The following is a 21388-nucleotide window of genomic DNA, read 5'->3' on the forward strand; positions in this document are numbered from 1 at the left end:
GTGCAGCCATAACGAAAACAGAAGTTAGATTCTTTCCTGCAGCGGCATGTTGGCAATACCTACTAGGAGCCAGATTCTGAGGGCAATAGCCACATCGCTTGTAAAATGAGACGTTTCCTTTGTGTGTACGAGAGCAGCAGATGATTTTGCACAACATGCATTCCAGACATCTGAGATTTAAAGGAGGGAAGGGAAGTTGAAGATAAACTCCCCAGTACTGCTAACAAGCATCTTGGGAACCTCAAAAGTGATAACTTATTAATGGTATAATGACGTTTGACTGGTAATATGATTCACTGTTTAACTTCCAGGGAGAACCTTGCCTCCTCTTGCTTGCCAGCTCACTGCAGGGTACTATTACTGCTACAGATTTTTGCTGGGCCTTTCCCATGCTTGATGAGTGGGGGTCAGGAAGTGTGACACTGTTTGCCACATCAATCTCTCTGATCTGATCAACATTGATAAACCTGCCAGGGAGAGTCTGTCCTCAAGGGTGTAGCTCAGAGAAGATCTGCTGTGCAGAGGTTTGTTCTCTATGTTGTCCAAGGTCACAAATATCCAACTCAGCCTGTTACATACAGTTGTTATATAAAAGTTGACAGAAGTGAAAGACTGGATTAGGTCAAACAAAAAGATCTGCTAATACCACCCAAGGACTGTGTTAAGGTCATGACTAATAAACAAAAGAAGAATGGAATCAGAAATTAACTAATCTAATTGGTAGACCGAATACAGAGGAGATGGCCTGTGCCACTCATCACCTCCTTTAGGGGATTCTTTAAAAAAAAAAAAAAAAAACAAAGTCTTTAGGGAAAAACAAAATGGTGGAAATTGGTATACTGGAAGGAGAGAACTTTATCATTATGGCTGCTACTCCCACCATCTCTTGGGATGCCAAGATCCAGTACCACACTGTTAGGCCTTCATTGTCCTGAACCTGAAAGGTGTCCTGACCAATCCAGGCCAGAGAGAGGGAACCAATAACATCATCACTTCTACCACTTTGGTTAAGTTCTAAATAGCACCTGAAATGGGAGACTTGGGTTCCTGCTGTCACCCCTCCCTCATGTGTCCTTGACCTTTCTCCACCTTATTTCTTCTCTTTTCTATCTTTCTCAAATTGTCTTCTGTCTAGTAAGGGTCTGGCTTAGCCAGACAAGATGGCATTTTTTACAACACTGCTATAAGCTCATGAGCAGATAGGCAGCTAAAAGCAATGCCCTATACCTCCCAATGCTCATACTGGTTTGCCAGGTCTTGGGGTTGACTGATAAGATCGTGTGCTGTCCCGAGTTGCTACAGGAGTCGGGACCAGAGACAGAAACTGCATTTTCTACATTGGTGGTTCTTTGCTGTCATGTTGTGTGTCCATTTGTCTTGTGTGATCTTCAAGAGAATGGGACTGGTCTTTATCATCAGCTCCAGGCCAGCTGAACTAACTTCTCTTTCCCCCAAAAAAGAACAGTTATCCGATTCTAAAAGACTGTCAAATGGGGCAGGCTGGGGCGTTCCCTATAAAAACTTTCTACTGCTGAAGGAAAAGGGAATGAGAAATATAGTAAAATGAAAGCCTTACTTAATACTTGACATTTGAAATGCTTTGACTGATTTTCTCTCTTTTACTGCACCTTCAACGCAAGGTTATAAAATGTTTAATGGGGACGGTTGTCATGAGACTAAGCAGGTTGAGGTCTCTGTACTCAGAACCTTGAACCATGTTTAAGTCTTTAGTGTTGTACAGTGATAGGATCACGTTAACACCGTTGATTGCCTGGGCCCAGCTATTCCATCAAAATTAACACAACCGATCTGTCAGCAATGGGCCATGTCATGTACTGGAAAGTTGTCTCCTCAGCTTCTGGGTGGATCTCCCTTCCACACAGCAGGAAAACTAAATTATCTAATATACCCCAAAAGCATGTAAAAAAGAAAAGCACAAGAGAAGTCTCACACCTCACCCAAAGCATGCATCTAGCTCCAGTCAATTCCTAGCATCTGATTTTTTTTAACCCCCCCCCACACACACACACACGCACGCACACTTTACAGCCATGTGACGTGGTGTACTAAAATATTTCATCAGCAAGCGTGGGGAAAGGGCAGTGACCTCACAAATGGTATCAGTAAGATATGCTTGTCATCAGTAAGCCATCAGTAAGATATGCTTGTCAATCCAAATGTGCAGTCCTTTGAACAGACCCATACAGATGTCTCCCTCCCTCCACAGAAACACCCTTGTGTCTTAGTAAAGCCATGATCTACACTCCAAAGTTATTATATGGCTTTCTGCTATAATGCTGACGTAAGCCATAGAATTACCGTTTCCAGCTGCAGTACATTAAAGCATACACCAATCACTTTCATTACCAGAGGTTTTTTCGCAGCACACTGCTGGCCTGTGCTAGGGTCCCACTACCCTGTGTCCTGGCTGAATGATGTTATGTGGCAGAGAATATTTAGAACATCTGATGTAACAAATACAAATAACCAATGGCACACATGTTCTTTCCAGGCATGGTTTATTGAAAACACACCAAACTGTTATCCTACATACCTGGTTTCTAACAAGCATTCTACTTATCGGTGTTATGGAAAATTCCTATAATAATACATTCTGTTATGGTAACATTTGTTCTATGAAAGCATAATTATCTTTTATCCCCCCCCCATCTTACTCTTAAAATAAAACCATTCTAAGTGTTCCAGTTTATAGTACAGTGTAAATACAATGCAAAAACCCACCAGTCTAAACTACAGCGATAATGTTGAGTAGTATTACAGAAAACACATTGGTGATTTTTTTTTTCTTTATTTTCCTACCATGAAAATTTTAAGGCACATGATAGTTACAAACACATTAGCTACTAATTACCAGTAAGCTTCTTAGTCTAGTTATGTTTTTGTTTTGCTGAACAATTATATCCTCAACTGGATCGGCAGGTTTTGCAGCATATGCTCTTTCCTCCTCATGACTCATCCTGCAATCGTGTTTCTGAACATTCTACCCCAATGTAAATTTAAGACAGGGAAAAAAAACCGTTTATAATACTGTCCCTTAATGCACTAGACTAGTTACTGTACGATAATCAGAGGAAAACCTTTCTGTGAAAGGTAAGGAAACATCAGTTTTTAGGAGCAGAACAGTGAAGAGACTTTGCTAGAAACTATACCTCTATAAACACCTTTGAAAGTATGGGGGGAGTGGGGAGAGAGAGACAGAGACCCCCAACCCCAACAGCACAAAAGCATGGGCTGAAGCTATTAGCACATCACGGTTTTCAAAGAAAGAGTGAGGCCATGAGGAGTGTCACAGCAGGAAGCAATAAAATCAATCTCATTAATATGGCCGTTGGCCCCAGAAACTTTGCCTCCGCTGTCCAGGAACTTATAATGCCCCCATCCCTGTTGGTAATCAAGCCTAAACCGCACAGTAAGCTGCAGGTAAGTAACGAAAGTGGGAGACCCTCCATCCTAATGCTCTGGGAGTTGAACCCAGGTGAAAAAGTGCTTTGCATATCACAAGCCTTGTGTGTAGCAGGCCACGTGTCACGAATTCTCATCAGTATTGGTAAGAGCTTACTGGAGTGGTGGAACCATACTTGCAAACCACTACTTCCTCTGTGTGTCTCCCTATCCTGGGCCAGTTCCTGGTCCCCAAAACCAGTCCTATTCATGATGTTTTAGAGACAGTGCTGCTCTGAGAGCTGTAGGAGCAATCCCTGGGTGGTAAAGAAGGGTGGTGCTTGCTCTGCACTATTCACTCTACCCTATGTAGGGGGCATTCCTGAGAACATAGCTAGGGGTGGCCAGAGCACACCAAACTCCAGGAATCTACAGCCGGCAAACTGATCTGTGGGCCACCAGTCCAGCCACTAGTCTTTGGGCCTCTCCAAGTTATGCAGAGGGGTGAACTGGTACTTGGCGAGCTCCAGAATCAGGAGAGCAGAAAGGTGGCTTAGCTTGGAGCCCCATATGTCCGCACCCCTCCCAGGATCCCGCACTGAGCACAGCCTGGCCCACCATGGGTATCTGTAGGAACCTATTGACTCGGTACAGCTATTACTCCAATACACAGCAGCCAAACCTACAGCCACAGGGGGCTCCTGAGTCATGGGAGCCCCACCAAAATTAGCACTTGTTTTCTTCAGTGGTCACAGCGTAGTGCCATGGGCTGTGCTAGGGCTGCTTCCTGGGGACAGAGCTCCGTGGGATAACTTGAGTCCCCGAGGGAATCAAACTATCCCCCACTTTATCACAGCCCTCTAGCTGAGGCAACAGAGGTTCCCGCCTCCTCCTGATCAACAGAAAGCCTGCACCCACTGTCCTGCTAGCTTCCTCCACAAGGACACACTAGAAACTCTGGGGTGTTTTTTTCTAGCTCTTGCTCCTCTGTGGGCCTGATCTCCGGCTGTCATGGTGCAGGCGTCTGGAGCAAATGGCAGGGAGGCGGTTGCATGCCTAATCCTGAGACCTGACTGAACTGAGACCTGGAGCTGCTTGACTTCAGACTGGTTTTGTCACACACGCTATTGCTTTCCCGCCTCTGCATTCGAACGCTCCTAAAATGCCTAGTGCTTCCTTCCTTCACATTCCCTCTCTTCTCAAATGAAGCCCAAACATAGCTGGGAAGCAACAGGTGGGTTGTGGGGGGAGGGATTGGAAGGGCTGGGTAAGGGGAGACATCCTGAAAAGTCCCAGTAGGTTATCAGCTAGCTATAGCTACCATACATCGGCCCTGCACCAATACATTTCTGTAAAAGAGCGCCTCCCACAGGTGAGCCCACCCCCTGCAGCATGCTTCCACTGCAACTTGATGAAATGTGATGCTAGGACTGATCAGCAGCGTCATTTTAAAGTAAACGGTTTCCTGATTTGGTCTATGGCTGATGCTGCTGACACTGGAGGCCATTCTCATGTCTTAAGTCAGCCCTGGGATCCCTCTCTCTGCTCATTGTCCAGAGAAAGGCTTGCAGGAAAGGAGCAGAAAAAAAGCAATGAAATGTACAGGATTAAATTCTTGTTATTGCTACATACTCTGAGTAAATCTTCATTGTGGTGAGCGTGGTCAGAGCCACACTGCTCCTGATATTTTGCCTCTTGGTATAAACACCGCATACTACTAACTGGGGGGAGGTGAGGTGTCTTTTACTCAGGAGCAAGCAGCCTTGCAAACAAAGCAGTCACAAAAAGACAAAGCTGGAAACAAGGGAAAAGAACAATCACCCACAATGATTCCAAGCATCCAGTTCCATTCCTTCTAATCGGGTGGGATGGTTTCTGCTTAGAATATAAAACACAATCTGCTTCTCAAACACCCCTGTGTTTTTTGTTTGGCCCATTATAAAGAAGCCATTTGCCCAATCTGGATTCTGATCCAGATTTTTAACATCCCTATAGCATGGGTGTTTAGATCTAGGTTTTTGTTGGGGGGGCCTCTCTCTGCATAGGAGATCATTTAAGTTTATTGCCAGTCTCCTCTCCCCAGGGTGTTTCCTACAGCCTTCCCCTTTTGCCATTCTCCCTCCTAACCTCTCCCTGGCTTTGGAATATTTGTAGAATGACTACATCGCAAAGACTTAGCAGAAAAGCCTTGCAACATTTGGCTAGTTATCTGCAGTAATCTTTTGCTGAGACTCCTTTGGTAAATACAATACTCTGATACCCGAGTCTCCTGGGACCCTTCCTTATGCACTTCTAATAGGCTACAAAGAAGGTTCCATTGCTAATTGCTGAAGAAAGTTTTTTTTAAAAAAAATCCTTTCATATACAAAAACACACAAGGTACAGAACCCAAAGCAGTATAAAACTCTTCTGTGTAACAGCCTGGTTAAAAGGGTCTCCACTTATCGGTAGAACAAGTATGAAAAGAGCACCGTTGTTAGAATATACAGTAAAACTATGTATCTGGTTTCACTCTATGCTTTACATCTACAAGAAGAAAAAACTCCCCGCCCATCAGAATCCAAATGGTCACAGATGGATCTGTCTTTGCCTCCCTTGTCCAGCTGAGCATCTTTGACCTCACAGGACTCTCTCACCAGGGTAAACATAACCAATCTCCCAGCAACTTCACCTTTCTTAGGACCCAGACGTAACCTCTCTGTGCGTGAGTGGGATGGGAAGGGGGATCAAGTTAGTGCCTGTAGCTCGAGCATCAGTCTTTCCCTGAATCAACAGTCCTCCTGCATACTACTTGCACGGTTTTGGCAACCTATCCTCTGCACAACTATATATATTTATTTATAGATATGTATTTGTCAAATTTTATTATACTCAAGAAGATACGAAGCTCTTGAGGCTTGCTTTTTTTTTAGTTTTTTAATTTTGTACAAAAAATTAGACGTTTACTATTACAGTAATATTTCGTTTTTTGTTGTGGGTTTTTTCTTCTTCATTTTTAAATTACAAAGGAAATGGCAGGCACTGAAAACCTAAAATTAAGTTTGCTTGATTCAAAGATGTGCTTTCCAGTCACACTGTATTTAAGAACTTGTAGGTGTAAACATGGCAACCAAATGACAATGGTAACTAAACAAAATAAGTAAAAGGCATCCATCCAATGCTAGGAGAGAGATTTGATTCTTGTTTTCATCCTTCTCCCTCATTGGATCAAAACCCAAAGGAAATCAATGATTTGCATTTAATACATAGCATCACCAGATAGCATCTGTGTAAAATGTGACTGGGAGGGGCACAAATTCAACCTTGTGCAGAGAGTCTGCCTATGGCCTACCAGGTGGCTTTGAGTAGACCCTCAGCAAGAGGCTGAATTTTACCCTTACTTAAGTGTGCAACCTAAAAATAAAAAGCAGCACAACAAAACCAGGATGATGATTTCTTTAAGAAATATATCAGTTACTTTTCATCAGGCTCGACAGCCGAAAACACGCATGGATCCAATGGCAACTGAGTCTATCATCAAAAATATAAGGGGCGTCAGATTACAGTGTGTTCTAATGGGAACTCCTAATGAGGAAGTTTCCATTCTTCCCCGATGTGTTAACAGCTATGGGAAATAAAATTATGTTAAAGATTAAATAACCATCAACCCAACATCAACACTTGGGGGGGAAAAAAAGCAACTCCTTTACTGCAATCATCATGAGCAACAAAAATAAAAAGGCAGCCAACTCCATTTCTCAGCACAAATTTCTGAATTGGGACAGTGAAACCTTCAACAAACTGTTTACATATGTGGAAGTAAAAATAGAACCATTACAGAAGTCAAAAGGCAGAAGTATTTTACACCAGATTATAATGATAATATAGCACAGTGTGATATCGCTTCCTCTAATAGCAGATTATACAGCTTGCATCAACTTCGTTGTCTACATTCCAGTTCGTTCAACCAGCCGAAATAGTTTTTTCTCCTTTCTTTAAAATCCAACAAACCCACTCAACGTTCCTGCATTTCTTGTGAAAAAAAAATAAAAGCTCAAAACCAAAAAAACCAAACTCCCTAATATAAAAATCTTTTAAAAATTAAATTCACAGTTCAAAACAAAACCCAAAAAACAAAAACAAATGAAAAGTGCTAGTTTCCTCATGACTATACCTAAGATATATTTCAAATATTCTGCAGTTCCTCTTTCACTTGCAAAGCTGTCCTCTTTCCCACCACGTGACCGTCTCTTCTCATCCTTGGCACCATCCTCATTTAAGAGTCACCAGTTAGATGTAAGCTTAGATTCTTTCTTCTTTTGGGGGAGGGGGACAAAGGGAGGTGGCTGTGTCTGGTGGGAATGTAATTGAGTTTTAAAAAGCAAATTGTCTTGCTTTAAGGCATGGTGCTCCGGGGTTGGCTGATGGCAGTTGTCTGTTTTCTCCCCACACCCTCCTAGAATCTGCAGACTGTTCACTGATGCAGCGCCCTCCGAATTTGAATGGCAGTGGTGATTAATGAGATCCTCTGTGTTGGTTCAAATTTGTTTTTTCCCCTCAGTATAAAAAAAAAAAAAAAAAAAAAAAAAGCAGTTGGACTCTAGCCCTGGAAAATAAAGCCACAGCTGATTAATATATGAAATAATGCACCTTTGATGATCTCCAGCACATACAGTGTGAGCTCAGGTAGCAGGACAACTGCAAGCGTCCACCCGAGGGTGACCAGATGTCCCGATTTTATAGGGACAGTCCCGATATTTGGAGCTTTTTCTTACAATAGGCACCTATCACCCCCCCCCACCCGCTGCCCTGATTTTTCACACTTGCCATCTGGTCACCCTAGTCCACCCCCCTCGCCCACCCCCAATATCATAGTTCCTTTAAGGGCAGAAATTAGAAAAAAAAACCCCAAAAACAACAACAAAACCAAAAAGCCACCCTAAGTTTAAAAAGGTACCCTCACCCACCCTCGATGCCTTCTCCACTCTCAAGGATCACTGCACAAATGTGGGACTACTGTGTCCTGTCAAAGCTTTAAATCTCAATCTTCTGGAGCAGGGACCACTTCTTCCTACTGCACCTAGCACCATGGGGCTCTGATCTTGGTTGGAGTACTACCATAATACAAATAATAAATAATCTATGGCAACAGCAGAGCCCCCAGTGTTTCACATGTGTAGTAGCTGGATGGGCTGAATTTTCAGGGCAGTGCCCAGGGGAATCAGATGCAAGAACCCCATGAATTGTGTCTGACCTTGCTCCCCTTACTCTGGAGAGACTTCCACTTGCTTTCAATGAGAATTTCTCTTAAGTAAGGATTTCACGGTCCCCTGATTCCTAATGCACCTGAAAGCACTGTCCTAAGGGGGCACCAGGAAGTCCAGTGGCTTTTGTGCTCTGGCTTTTCACTTTTAGAGAGCAGGACTCAAAATCTTCAGTCAAGCAAGCAGAAATCTGCTGGTTATATCCCAGTCCCCTATGGGTCTGCATCATTAAATCACCACACAGTTTGGCCCAGTCGGTGTTCTCTCATCCAGCATGACTCAGGACTGGAACAGTACGAGCGCTGCAGATAAAGAATGAGGTGTAGCGCTGCAGTGGCAAAGTGTCTGCTGGTGCTACCACTGCTCACCTTCACTTAATGCCCCAACACACGTTTAAAGAGCTTTTCCTTCCCCGTCATTTTAAGGTCTTAGAAAAGTAACAAAGTGAATCTAAATTTGAGACCTTGGACGGTTTCAGGTTTAAAGTTACTTGCCAAGAGTTGCCAGGAGAATGCAAAGAGCAGAGAACTGCAGCATCACTGGGGCTGCTTATGTTGCAAAGTTACTCTGCCAGCTTCAGGTGTGATTTTTAAAAACGTTCTCCCAGAGGTCTCCAAAGCCCTGCGAATTCACATCCTACACCCTCGCCCCGCCCCAGGTCTCCAATGCTTTATTTCGTCTGTTACCATCAGGAATTTGTGTGAAGACAGAGCATGTCTTCTAGGTTCTCAGGAGATGGAGGAATTGCTCTTTGAAACCAGTACCCAGAGGGGGTCAGCAAAGCAGCCAATCAGAAATTTTAATTATTTAAAGAAATGCTTCTTCTAGAAGTCAACAAAAAGCCAGTGAAAGGTGCCAGACTGACAACCCCAAGGACTGAAGCCCACAGACCCATTTGTCTCCAACACAGGCACAGGATAGACAGTGGCAGCAATTTAAGACCAGAAGAGGGATGGTTAGTAGCCAAAGACTGAGTATGTACTGGGAGAACTAGGGAGACAACGTGGGTGAGGGAATATCTTTTATTGCACCAACTTCTGTTGGTGAGAGAGACAAGCTGTTGAGCTACATGGAGCTCTTCTTCAGGTCTGGGAGAATTGTCCACCCAGCTGAGAAAGGCCTTATATGGGTCTGTTATAGGCTGCAGTGGCCAGAGGGTTCCAGCCCTTCCCATCAAGGAAACAAGAATGAGTCATGAATTCTGATCCCTCCTATTGTACTGCACTCGCCTCATGACTTGAGTTTCCTTCTCACTGATTAATGTGATTTCCATGTAGAGAAAAGGACCGATTTTCTGCAGTGCTGAGCAATGGGAGTAGGGGGTGCTCACCATCTCTGGAAATCGGGCCTTCAGGGACTATCAGACACTGGGTAAGGAGAACCTGTGTACTGCAATCCTCACGGTTACTAAAGATATTCTTTTAGTCCACAGCCAGCCACACAGTCTGTACTATGCACAATGCGGCATCTGACGGGCTGCCAGGAGGTGTGACATGGATAACAGACTGGGCAGCAGGAGGCAGATTAGTGGCAGCAGGAGTGGTAAAAGCTGGCACAGTTTTAAGGAGCTTGGCACATAGGGAAGGTAGAGAACAAGAAGGGGTCCAAAAAAAGCCTTGAACTGCGGAGAAGAAGAAGGAGCAGGAGGTGGGACTTGTGGCTCCATGTTTAAATGACTGACGTTCTCCCCCCTTGAAATTTAATTGTGTGCGTGGTCACCAGCTTTCCCTCGGAGGACAGGACCATAGAATTCTTGGGAGCCTCAGGAGAGATCCATGAATAGCCAGGATGTACTTTTCCTGAGGGCTCAGGCTAAACCTGGTAATGAGTCCGGGGTGTGGGGGGGGGAGGTGGAATGGCTGTAAACATTTGAGGTCAGTCAGGAAAACTATATTCAATTTAATTCCCATGTCCTAATAGCAGAGATCCTTTACATTTCCTCTGACAGCCCATCGGTCAGAATATTAATTCACTGTCTGGTTATTTGACAGGTTATTTTTTAAACAAACAGCAGTGGTTTATTGTGTTAATTAAAGATACAGTGTGCAATATAAACCTCCCTTTTCCAATGCATTTTCATTTGCCTAAAAGGAACCAGTTAGCTATTAGCCTCGGAGAGATTCTGCAGTGATACAGAACATGCACAATGAGACACGGTAATCACTAGCACCAATTACCATTAAAAGGACCTACCATGCATGCAAATTAGACCCAGGAGTCAACAGGCTGGGGTTTAATGTCACGGGCATCCACCAGATTCACCGAAGCCCTGTTACTCCTGTTAATGTTTTTCCTATTTGTGTCATTCTGCAGCAAACAGGGTGAGGAGTTAAAGGCAAAACAGAGCGGATTAATCAAACACAAACAAATCAGTCAGCTCAAAGGATTGCAAGGGGGGAATTAGTGGAGAGAGAGAAAGAAACAAAATTGGCAAAGGCATGAGCTATTCCACAGGCACTGACAAAAAGCATTCGTGGCAGCACTTCACTTCATTGCAATTATTATTCACAAATCCTAGCCACTCGTACAGCCTCTGAGCCACAGTTACTGGATTCAGAGTAGCAGCCGTGTTAGTCTGTATCTGCAAAAAGAAAAGGAGGACTTGTGGCACCTTAGAGACTAACAAATTTATTTGAGCATAAGCTTTTGTGAGCTACAGCTCACTTCAGAATGCATCTGATGAAGTGAGCTGTAGCTCACGAAAGCTTATGCTCTAATAAATTTGTTAGTCTCTAAGGTGCCACAAGTACTCCTGTTCTTTTTGCGGTTACTGGATTGTTCACCAACTAGAAATCAGCACACATGTTTCTCTTGGATGGGGTAGTGCAGGGGGGGATCTAGACTTTGCCCAACTAAGGACTGCTTCAACAACATGACAGGAACCTGCGGGCAGCACCTCAGTGGCATAAATCAGACAGCATTTGGGCTGTCCTCCATCTTTAACAGGGAGGAAGCACAGACTGGGGAAGAGACAGGTCCCAATGTTCCATCTTGATGCAAGTAACTCCTGCTCCGATCAAGCCAAAGCATTGCACAATGGAACCACCACTTGCCTCGGTGGGTTGCACCTCAACTTTAGGAAAAATGAAGGTGGCCTTGGGATGCATTGCACAGCTCTGTGGGCTGTATTTGGCTACCTGTGTGTGTCACATGTTAAAAGTAAAGAGCACTTGCTCATCCTCTCTCCTCCCAACCTATCCCCCTCTCCTCTGGAAGAAGCATTTTCTGTCATTTCTGCAGAGCAGCATCCTAATCTTTGCAGCCATCTCCCCTAGTTCACCCTCCTCCTCAGCATCCTGTAGTGTACACTAAGACTGTGGACGGGTGGATTGGAAAGCTTATACCATTAACCTCTGGTTCAGGCTGGGCCATCTGTTTCCATATCAGAATAACATCTGTCTCAATCAAATGGTATTTCCAAAGCGGGTAACTAGGATTTAGACACCTATTCCCATCAGTGGCAATCTCAGAGCCTTGTGGCTCAATCTTTGTGTAGCACTTTGGAAATTTACCCTGAAACATAACCATGAATAATACGAAGTGAATTGCTCTTAAGCACTTAAGATAGAAATTTCCCAGTTTGATCAGGGCTACTACACAGTAAAACAGGAAAGGACAGAGATGACAAACTAATGAAGGAAGCACCGATCCCTTCCAAAGGCAAAGGTGAGAGGAACCAAAGATTTTGTTTCCTTTCCATCTTTACTACTGACTGTAAGGCATAGATGCAATTATCATTCTACATGTTCACACCAAAAGGTGATTGCTATCAAATCCCATTATATATAGCACAATGGGTGCAGGCTTAGGAAATGGATTGTACATGGACTAAATAGGGCAGCTAGTTTTAAACAACAGTGGCTGTTCCCTTGCAGTACAGCTTTAAGGGTCGCTGAGGTCGCCTAATCTATGCACAGCCATAATCTTCAACCACTTACAGTACTGGATAATGGAAGGTCATATTAAAGTAAGATCGGAGGCTGGGCTAACCCAGGGGGTAAAGAGGTCAGTGTTTCAGTCACACTGCAGCCACATGACGTGAGACATCTACTCATTCAGGCCAGCTAATAACAGTAAGCTTGCAGGGTTTGGCACTGGAAAGATATCACAAGACAATGGCTTATATTAATGAGGTTGCTAGATGAGAGGCTTCTGACAAGGCAAAGGTTTTAAATAGCCTTTGAACGAAAGAGGAAAAAACTATTTGTGTCTGAACAATTGAAGTGTGGACTGCGGCTGGCCTCTACGTTTAATAGAGAGGAGGGGTAGCTATGCTCAATCTGGATGGTGAGTGTTTGTGTCCACATGTTAATATAGACGGACCATCGCCAGGCAGGTGTACAACTGGCTCATTCTGTGGAAAGATTTTTCTCTATCTTATTTCTGCATGCCTTTGCTCAGTGTTTTGCACTAATTGAAAAGTCTTTCCTTTTCAACCGCTTGGCCATTTAACGTGAAGCATCTGGATCTTCTGGAGTTCCCACAAAACACTGAGGAGATTTCACCACAGATGCTCAGGGCTCCCTAGCACTGAGGTTCCCAACACCAGCACCAAGGCGGGCAGCAATGATTTCTGTCACAAACTCTTGTTTCATTGTCTGTTTTTTTCCACTGCTGACACACAGGAGTGTGTGCGTGGGTTTTTGCAAAGTAGGGAGGAGTCCCATGTGCCACTGCACTGCTGGAAGCATAAAGCAACTGCTTATAAAAACTTAGCTAAAATTGTGCATGAATGTAAGAAAAATTGCATAGAGTCAATTACTTGCATGCAGCCTGTATTGCTAAACTCAACAGCCCACAATGGAAGTGGAAGATTCAAGTCTGACTTTTCAGTAAGGAAACTGCGTGGAAGAAGAAAGTTGGAAATCCATTTTAAAGAAGGCTCTGTGTAAGAGAGTGAGAGAGACCGACCCATATACAGAGTCCATGTGCGGGAGAGTCTGAGCGAGGGCCGGGAGCTATATACACCACACTGCTTTACGAAGACACACAGGCTTTCAGCTACACTCCTTTATGGTTTCCATGGTGGGAAGTAACTGCTCGATGTGACTATTCTCAGAACAAAGTCTCCTGCAGAGCTATACACTTTAGGGCTGGGGAATGTACCTAGATGGAGGAGCTGAAAGTGATAAAGCAAACACATTCTTTTGTAAAACCGTTATTTACCTACAAGAACTTGAGCACATATCAGCTTATAAAACCATCTCCAGCAGTTGCTCTCTTATTAGAAAGCAGAATTTGCTTCCATTTAAGGCTAACTAGTGATCACTTACGAAATGGTGCCTTTATAGATAACCATTTACAAGCCCCTGCTGTGTACTTGCGACACATGTTCCTTGCTGCCTGACACTGGATGTCCCATTCTGTAATGGCATTAAGCAGCCTTTGGAATAGCTGGAAACTTACTTTTAAAGGTTCTTTCTCCGATGCGTCCCCTATAGTGTCATTGGTCTTGTATTTGCGCTCTTTGTCCCGGTGATCGATGGTGGAGTACCCATCTGTGAAGGAATGACATGACAATCAGGCAGCAAAACCATGGTAGATTTGGCTGTTTTTCATGGTCAAAGAACTAAAGAGAGAGAAAGAGAGACAGACACAAAGCATTAAACCAAAGACATAGGCATGTGCCTTCCTCGTGGGCTGATGCTCAGCAATTTTATTTTTTAACCATCTTTCTTTTTAAAAAGAACTCCTTTTATACCACCACCTCCGTGTCAAATGCTGACATCTCATTAACAAGCAGCACAGTTTCCATTCTGGCCGGCTGCAGTGTAGTAGTAGTCTGTCCATGGAAAGCAGCAAGCTGTTACTTCACACCCTGTGGCTAATGAGCTCCAAATCCAGCTGAAATCTTGTGTTCTGCACTTAACAACCTGAATAATTGGCTGGGTTCCTTCTCGGAGTGGCATGCAACACATTCCCACTCCTTCTGAACTTGACTACAAGCAGGACACGACAATAGTTTGGAGACATCCCCTTTGGAAGGGTAAGAAAAGCAGCCTGTCGAGTTTTGTGAGATCTCGATGCAAACCCTGCTGTGCTGGACCTGCCTCTCATTTTGAAATGGCACCTGTGGGTGATTTTTCTCCCTGACAGTTGAAAAGCAATGTGAATACATGAGTAAACAGGAAAGAAGGGGGTGGAAGGGCTTTATGAAGAAATGCTGTAAGTATTTCAGAAACTACTTGGATTCATTGTCAGAGGTTACAAATATTACTTTATTTCTCTAGTGCATCAAGCTTCCCGCATTATCAGGGACAAACATATTCTCCTGCCTGCCCTGACAGCTTTCTAATCTGGGCTAAGTGACAGTCAAATTTGTGGTTCTTAATAAGCTTTGTATCTCTCCATGTAATTAAAGGATCATTACAGGTTCTACTTCCTGTCAAACTGTACTCTCCAAAAAGATTTTACATAAAATGTCAGAATGCCTCATGTCTTGGTTTATTACTTGCATTCAATAGGCCTTCTAAAATCAGTCAGTCAGTCACTCTAGATGTCGTTTTTGAGGGCTACCGGTGAAACTAAAAAGTAAGCAATTTTAAGCTGTAACACAAAAAGCTTTGTAAATGGAGTGACTCCTGGTAAACAGTCTATGGGGCAGCAGTTCTCAAAATAGGCTACACAGGCTGCAATCCAGTTAGTTTATAAAAAGATGTTTGTCTTTATACTTGGCTCAGTAAATCAACATATGCACAAGCTTTGCAGAATGCCCAGGCATTGGTCCACATGTTTAATTAAGATCAATATCGTATAAAAAGATAATCCATAACTATGCTGATTATAATGACTAAGGCCGTGTATCAAGTACATTTGAGATATGTGGTGCGTAACTTAAACCTTGAGAACCACTGCTATACAACTTTTCTTCTTTACTTTCAGTTCTCTGCTGACAGTTAAGATACCTAGCATCCCTGCTTGTGCCAGTTAGACCAAAAAATCCCAACCATCCACCTAGCCAACACTCCCGGGAGTGTACAATAAGTCATTCAGTTTCAAATTACACACACAAACAGATCTCAAAACGTTACAATTCATAGTAAAAGTCATGGGTACATGCTATACATTTAAATGATAGCACAATGGCGTTCAAAAATCGACTTTCCCAAACTCGATGGTCAACTCAGAAGCAGCCCTTTACATTTGAAAATGTATTTAATCATATTTACTTACAAGTAACAGATCACTGACATTGTGTAGCACCTTTCATCAAGAACGATCCCGAAGCACTTTATAAACAGGTAAACTACAAAGAGAACTGTTCACCCACCACTGAAATGCAACTGCCACAGAGATGATACATGTCTAGTGTTTAACATTTCACAACAGTTTAGGAGAGGAGGTAAAGAATATCACCATATACAAATGGAAAAAAATGGATATTTTAGGTAGGCAAAAAACTAGTGTTTAATCAATACACCAGCCTTCAGAATCCTAACCTTAATCAAAGTGATAAAAAATGGTCAGAGTCTTTGGGTTTACATCTGAGCTAAAAGGCATTTTGTAGCGTATATTGTTGTTCAGCTGAATGCTGATCCCTTGTTAATGGTAGGTTTCAGAGTAGCAGCCGTGTTAGTCTGTATTCGCAAAAAGAAAAGGAGTACTTGTGGCACCTTAGAGACTAACCAATTTATTTGAGCATAAGCTTTCGTGAGCTACAGAAGTGAGCTGTAGCTCACGAAAGCTCATGCTCAAATAAATTGGTTAGTCTCTAAGGTGCCACAAGTACTCCTTTTCTTTTTGCTTGTTAATGGTGTCACACATGTCAGTTCTAATGGATTGTTTGGAGCTAAAAACCACACGCTGAGTTGGGAATACATCAAGACAGCAACTGAGATTGGAAGTTTGTGGTTAGATTTATTAAAAGGAGAACTATCCTGAAGGAGGCTGTACCAGTACAGTAATATCTCGGTGCCCTGAGGGCAATGGCTCTGTGGTGGAATTAAACTCAGTTCCTTCCGTGTTTCAAGATTAATTCTAGAATCAAATTTAATTTAGTCTATATGGAATTAACAAGCAATCTGGAGTGTGTTTTAGGAAGGTATAAGCCATTTGGACTTTGGCTGGAGGAGCCTGAGGAATGGAAAGTCAAATATTAACATTATCCATTTTCTTGGAGTTTAGTGGAGCAAATCAATTACCTAGAGTTAGTGCATTCCCTGTGAGTTGGCCTTTAAAAGGTATTGGTGATGAGATACAGAGAAATCCCAGTGACCAGCTACAGTTGATTTAAAAGTTTCCAAGAAAAGGGATCTAGAGAATTTGACAGAAATCTTGGAACCTTGTTTTCTAGAGGTGGTGAACAGATCTGAGTGGACTCTCCTAGGTGAGAGATTCTGTCAAACTGCCTACCTAAAATCAATTTGTATTTCACCTACTAAAGCCACATCAGTATTAACCTGTGGAACAAATGAAACATTGATTAGATTAATATTTTTCTCTGAATACTGAACTACAGTCTTGTGGGCACAGAACTTCTGATCCTATTCCCCTGACTGCTGAACTAGTTAGTACATAGCTATCCTTGTTAGGGGGCTTATTCCTTCACCCTCCTACTTCCCTGGTCCTTCTCTCATGAACAGAGAGCAACAATACCCGAAGTCCAAAGGTGCAAACAATTCGATGTTTATTGGGGTGAACTTCCAGCAAGCATGATTCCAGTTTTCTTCCTTAGTGTCCCCCTTCCCAGCTCTCACACCACAGAGCCTTACCTGTGTCCCTGTTCCCATTCCCCCCCACTTAGCAAAACATGATTCCAATTTCCCCACCCCCATTGCCTGTTCCCATTCCCCCCCTTACTTCCTGATTGACTGCAGACTATATAGAAAAACTTGAGTTCTGATTAGCTATACCTTAACCAATCATTTTACTGAAATTTAACTAACCAATCCTAACATATTGTAACATGATATTTAACCAATTATATCCCATCACCTTAATTAGTTTACACCCAGCAAAATTAATTATACAGCAGACAGAAATAATCACAAAACCAGACAGAGATTATACAGACAAACAATAGGGAAATGGGGACTACAATGACAGAACAATACAGAAATGAGGATTTCACAACTACATCTATAAAGACATAAGGGTTTCCCAGCTGTGTCTATTGATAAGTGAGTTCTTGCCAGACAGGATGCTATCAAACTAAGTTTCCTTTTACATTTTCTAGGCACTTCCCTTTCTCTGGAGGCGATAGGCATTATCAGGACAGGATTGTATTCCTAACAGCCCCATAGCACCTTATTTCAATGTGACTAGTTTGGAATGTGAGGATCTGACCGTTTGCTTCCCAGCTTATGGCTGCCTCTGCTGCTTAGCCAGAGATCTTCACCTAAGAACAGGGCCTCAGACTGTCACAGTAAGAGAAGGCCCTTACACCAGCAGACAGTGATTTTGATTCTTTCTTTTATACCTCTATAACTAGCTAAGTGATAAAAATACACCTAAATTAGAGTATAGGCCTTTACAGACAGGCCTGAATATCTATATCCTAACAATCCCATTGTGAGATCTTCTTTTAAGTTACTGTCTTTCATTGTGAGGACAATTATTTCAGTCTTCCCTTATGCAAACTACATATAGACAGTTTATTCATGCCGGGGGGATGCTGTCAGCTGAGGTCATGGAAGGTAGCATCTTTATGGTATCCTGACTTTTTGGAAATGCTGTATTTGATTTTCAGCAGTGGCTCAAACTGATTCACATCTGCACCTGCAAACATGGCAATCGTGAGATATCAAACTATCCAACTTGCAGATACGCAGACATTTAAATACAAATATTTGCAGCTGGAAAAACAGAGGCAAATCCACAGCAACACTGTGTGTGTTTATGCTGTTGTACTAAAAGGAAACAGTTGGTCTGTCCCAGATTGCGGTGCCTTTCAAATCTCAAAGCACTTCACAGAAATATGGACTCATCCCTATTTTATAGATTGGGAAACTGAGGCACAAACCAGTCACAGCAAGTCAATGGCAGAGTCAATAGCAGAACCGCTATCTCCTGACTCACAGCCCTGTCCCCTTATACAGCACTGCCTCCCATGCAGCATTGCAGCCTTCATCCTGAGAACCGCATGCCTCCGAAGTGGCTATTAACAGGGAAACCCCTGACTTTTCCCATACCAGAGGAAGGTCGGAAGAAACAGGGCTTAATCCCTGCCTTTTTTTTTTTTCTCCCAATTGTTGCTGACAAAGCAGCAGCTCAGGCTTTTAATTATCCTTCATCTCCATCAGGGCCTGAGCCCCTGAGTAAGTTGTTCTCACATCCATGCCACAGAGTTTAGCAGCATTTTGAAAGAGAATGTCTTGCACGGACACAGCTTTGCTTTTCTCTTTAGAAGTAGTACTTGTGGCACCTTAGAGGCTAACAAATTTATCAGAGCATGCTCGGGGGTTGCATAACTAGTTAGCATGCCAGAGTCTCGTTCGTGGACATGGCAGTTCTTAGTTGGTGGAGCGATTTGTCTGGTTAATTCCGATAACGAATGAGACTCTGGAATGCTAACTAGTTATGCGACCCCCGAGCATGCTCTAATAAATTTGTTAGTCTCTAAGGTGCCACAAGTCCTCCTTTTCTTTTTACGGATACAGACTAACACGACTGCTACTCTGAAACCTGTCTTTAGAAGTAGGAGTTCCTCCTCCTGCTGCTATTCTACATCTGAACAACAGTCTCCAGACCACCCAGCTCTTCAGAGTTTATCTATCCTTGGTCCTTACTGCTTCATCTACTTATGCAGAATGGCTATGTATTTCATGGGGCTTTGGGGAAATCTTTTCTCACTGCAGATCCTGGTGGGCAAGTTGCATTTGCCATATTAGGTGCACCAGCCGCAGGGTGGAGGTTTTTCCAAGTATTGGTAAAATCTCCTCCCTCTGTCCAGTACTGGTTGCCACGAGCAAGGCAGCTGATGCCCACTGTGTCAATTGACTGCACACCACACAGCAATGCCAGTGTTATTGAGACGGATTGCGCTATGGCCTGCAGCATCTTGTTCTTCACTGCCATGCAAGCCTCAAACACAAAAGAGATTCCAGAGAAGTCTGGTGAAAGGGAGCCATTCCCATAACTTGTACTGGGAAAATTAAGCCATTCTGCCTGGCTTTCGAGAGATGCCCTTGATGGACTGGGGGAACTGAGAAGACGAGGAGAAGTCATTACTTTCTCACAGCCTGCATTTCATATATGGAAGGAAGAATGGAGGGTTATTTCTTCGTCCCAGTTTTCACGCACACGCACACGCAGAGCCAGTTCTGTAATTCCGTGCTCAGATTATGTTCTGTCTTCACCCAGGCAGAACTCCCATTGAGCCAATGAGGAACAGTTTAAAGTTGTTGGCTCGATCATGTTCACCTTCTGTTAAGCTCTACTTTGCATACAGAAAACCCCGGCACCATTCCTATCACTCATGGCAGATTTTTACAATCATGTATTCCTATTTTTTAAAAATGTTTCTCTTTCCTCTCTTGTGTGAAAGATCCACATATGCAGCAGGGCTGACTAACTCTCTCACTGAATTCAGGAAAACAGTGACAATAATTACAAACTGAACAATAAAGTACTTCTTTTCCCTAGCCTCTTTCAAGTAGGGTCATTTTTTGTGCTAACCTGTAAGAACAGCAGGAAACACATTTTCAGACAGAATATGATATTTAAGTAGATTTAAAGCTCACAAAAGTAGTGTCCCATTTTTTAAAAAAAGCAATAGTTGAAATCTGATGGCTTTTGAATCTCTCACTCCAGGATGCAACCACTTCAAAGCAAAGAGATTAAAATGCAGGAAGCTCTCAGTATATTTACATGATCTGGTTAAAAAGTAGTGGGGATACCAGTATATATGCAGTATACACATTTTAAAAAAAACAGACAGACAACTGATCTTTTGGAAGGAAAAGTTCTGTTTTTAAATGTCAGCTTTATCCACATGAAAGAATACCTCCCAGAAAAAGCGCTGAACTTTCTCGTGAGTGACAGTGTGCTCTATTGAAATAGACAGGGGGTTGAGCTGGGACTGCATTTACCTGGACCAAGTTCATCCAGAGGAATCATATCACGACTTCCAGCCTTCTCATTATCTACAAAACAGAAGCATTGAAACTAGTTGTACCATGCTTCCTGACATGAAAACAGAGCAGACTGGGATTAATCACAGGGCTGGAGGCAGTAGAGGAGACAATGATTTATTGCACTCAAGATGCTATAATGAGGACACAAGAGGCTATAATGAAACAACATTAAGGTTCTGATAATTCACGAAGAAAGGTTCTGAGTTAGGCCCCCAAAGAGCACACTCAACAGACATCCCTCATGCCATGGCTCTGAATCACATACATTCCTCTATCCAAAGGATGCCACCAACTCCGTGCCCCTCTGAACCACCTATACTTTCTAGAATTTATCTCTGTACCCATCCAAGATGGGATGAGGTTCCCTTCTTTGCCCAGAGAGAAGAGCAATCAGTAGGCGATCAAAGGCCTCAAGAGGGTAATTTTAACATTGGTTTCTATTTCCATCATGATCAAAATTAAAAGATTAAGGAAATCAACATGGCCTGGAGCCCTGGAACCATTGGTGCGATTATTGTCAAATCTGACAAACTAAGCACAGTTGGGTCTGGGTCAGAACTTGGATAGAATACCTCCACTGCAAAGCTAAGTGACACAGGAAACAGGGCTGGTGATTCAACAGAGGGTACGTCAAATAAATCAGCACTGAACAAATGTCCCAGGGCATTG

General features: G+C 43.0%; 1 protein-coding gene across 17 annotated transcripts in view; it reads right to left on the reverse strand.

Annotated features, from left to right (window-relative positions):
- Window positions 1-158: 158 nt before the first annotated feature.
- ARVCF (ARVCF delta catenin family member) overlaps window positions 159-21388 on the reverse strand; it is a 448905-nt gene continuing 427675 nt past the window's right edge. For 14 of the 17 annotated variants that reach the window (XM_037879234.2, XM_043529834.1, XM_037879232.2 and 11 more), the window contains 4 exons: window positions 20675-20728; window positions 14052-14143; window positions 10839-10952; window positions 159-7987 (listed from right to left, as the gene is read on the reverse strand). In XM_037879234.2, the coding sequence (XP_037735162.1) occupies window positions 10851-10952; window positions 14052-14143; window positions 20675-20728 (248 nt within the window). In that variant the 3' untranslated portion in view covers window positions 159-7987; window positions 10839-10850. The remainder of the gene's footprint in view (window positions 7988-10838; window positions 10953-14051; window positions 14144-20674; window positions 20729-21388) is intronic. The other 3 variants (XM_043529842.1, XM_043529841.1, XM_043529835.1) reach the window with 1 other exon arrangement.

Source organism: Chelonia mydas, chromosome 15 (genome assembly GCF_015237465.2).
Source record: "Chelonia mydas isolate rCheMyd1 chromosome 15, rCheMyd1.pri.v2, whole genome shotgun sequence".
NCBI lineage: Eukaryota > Metazoa > Chordata > Testudines > Cheloniidae > Chelonia > Chelonia mydas.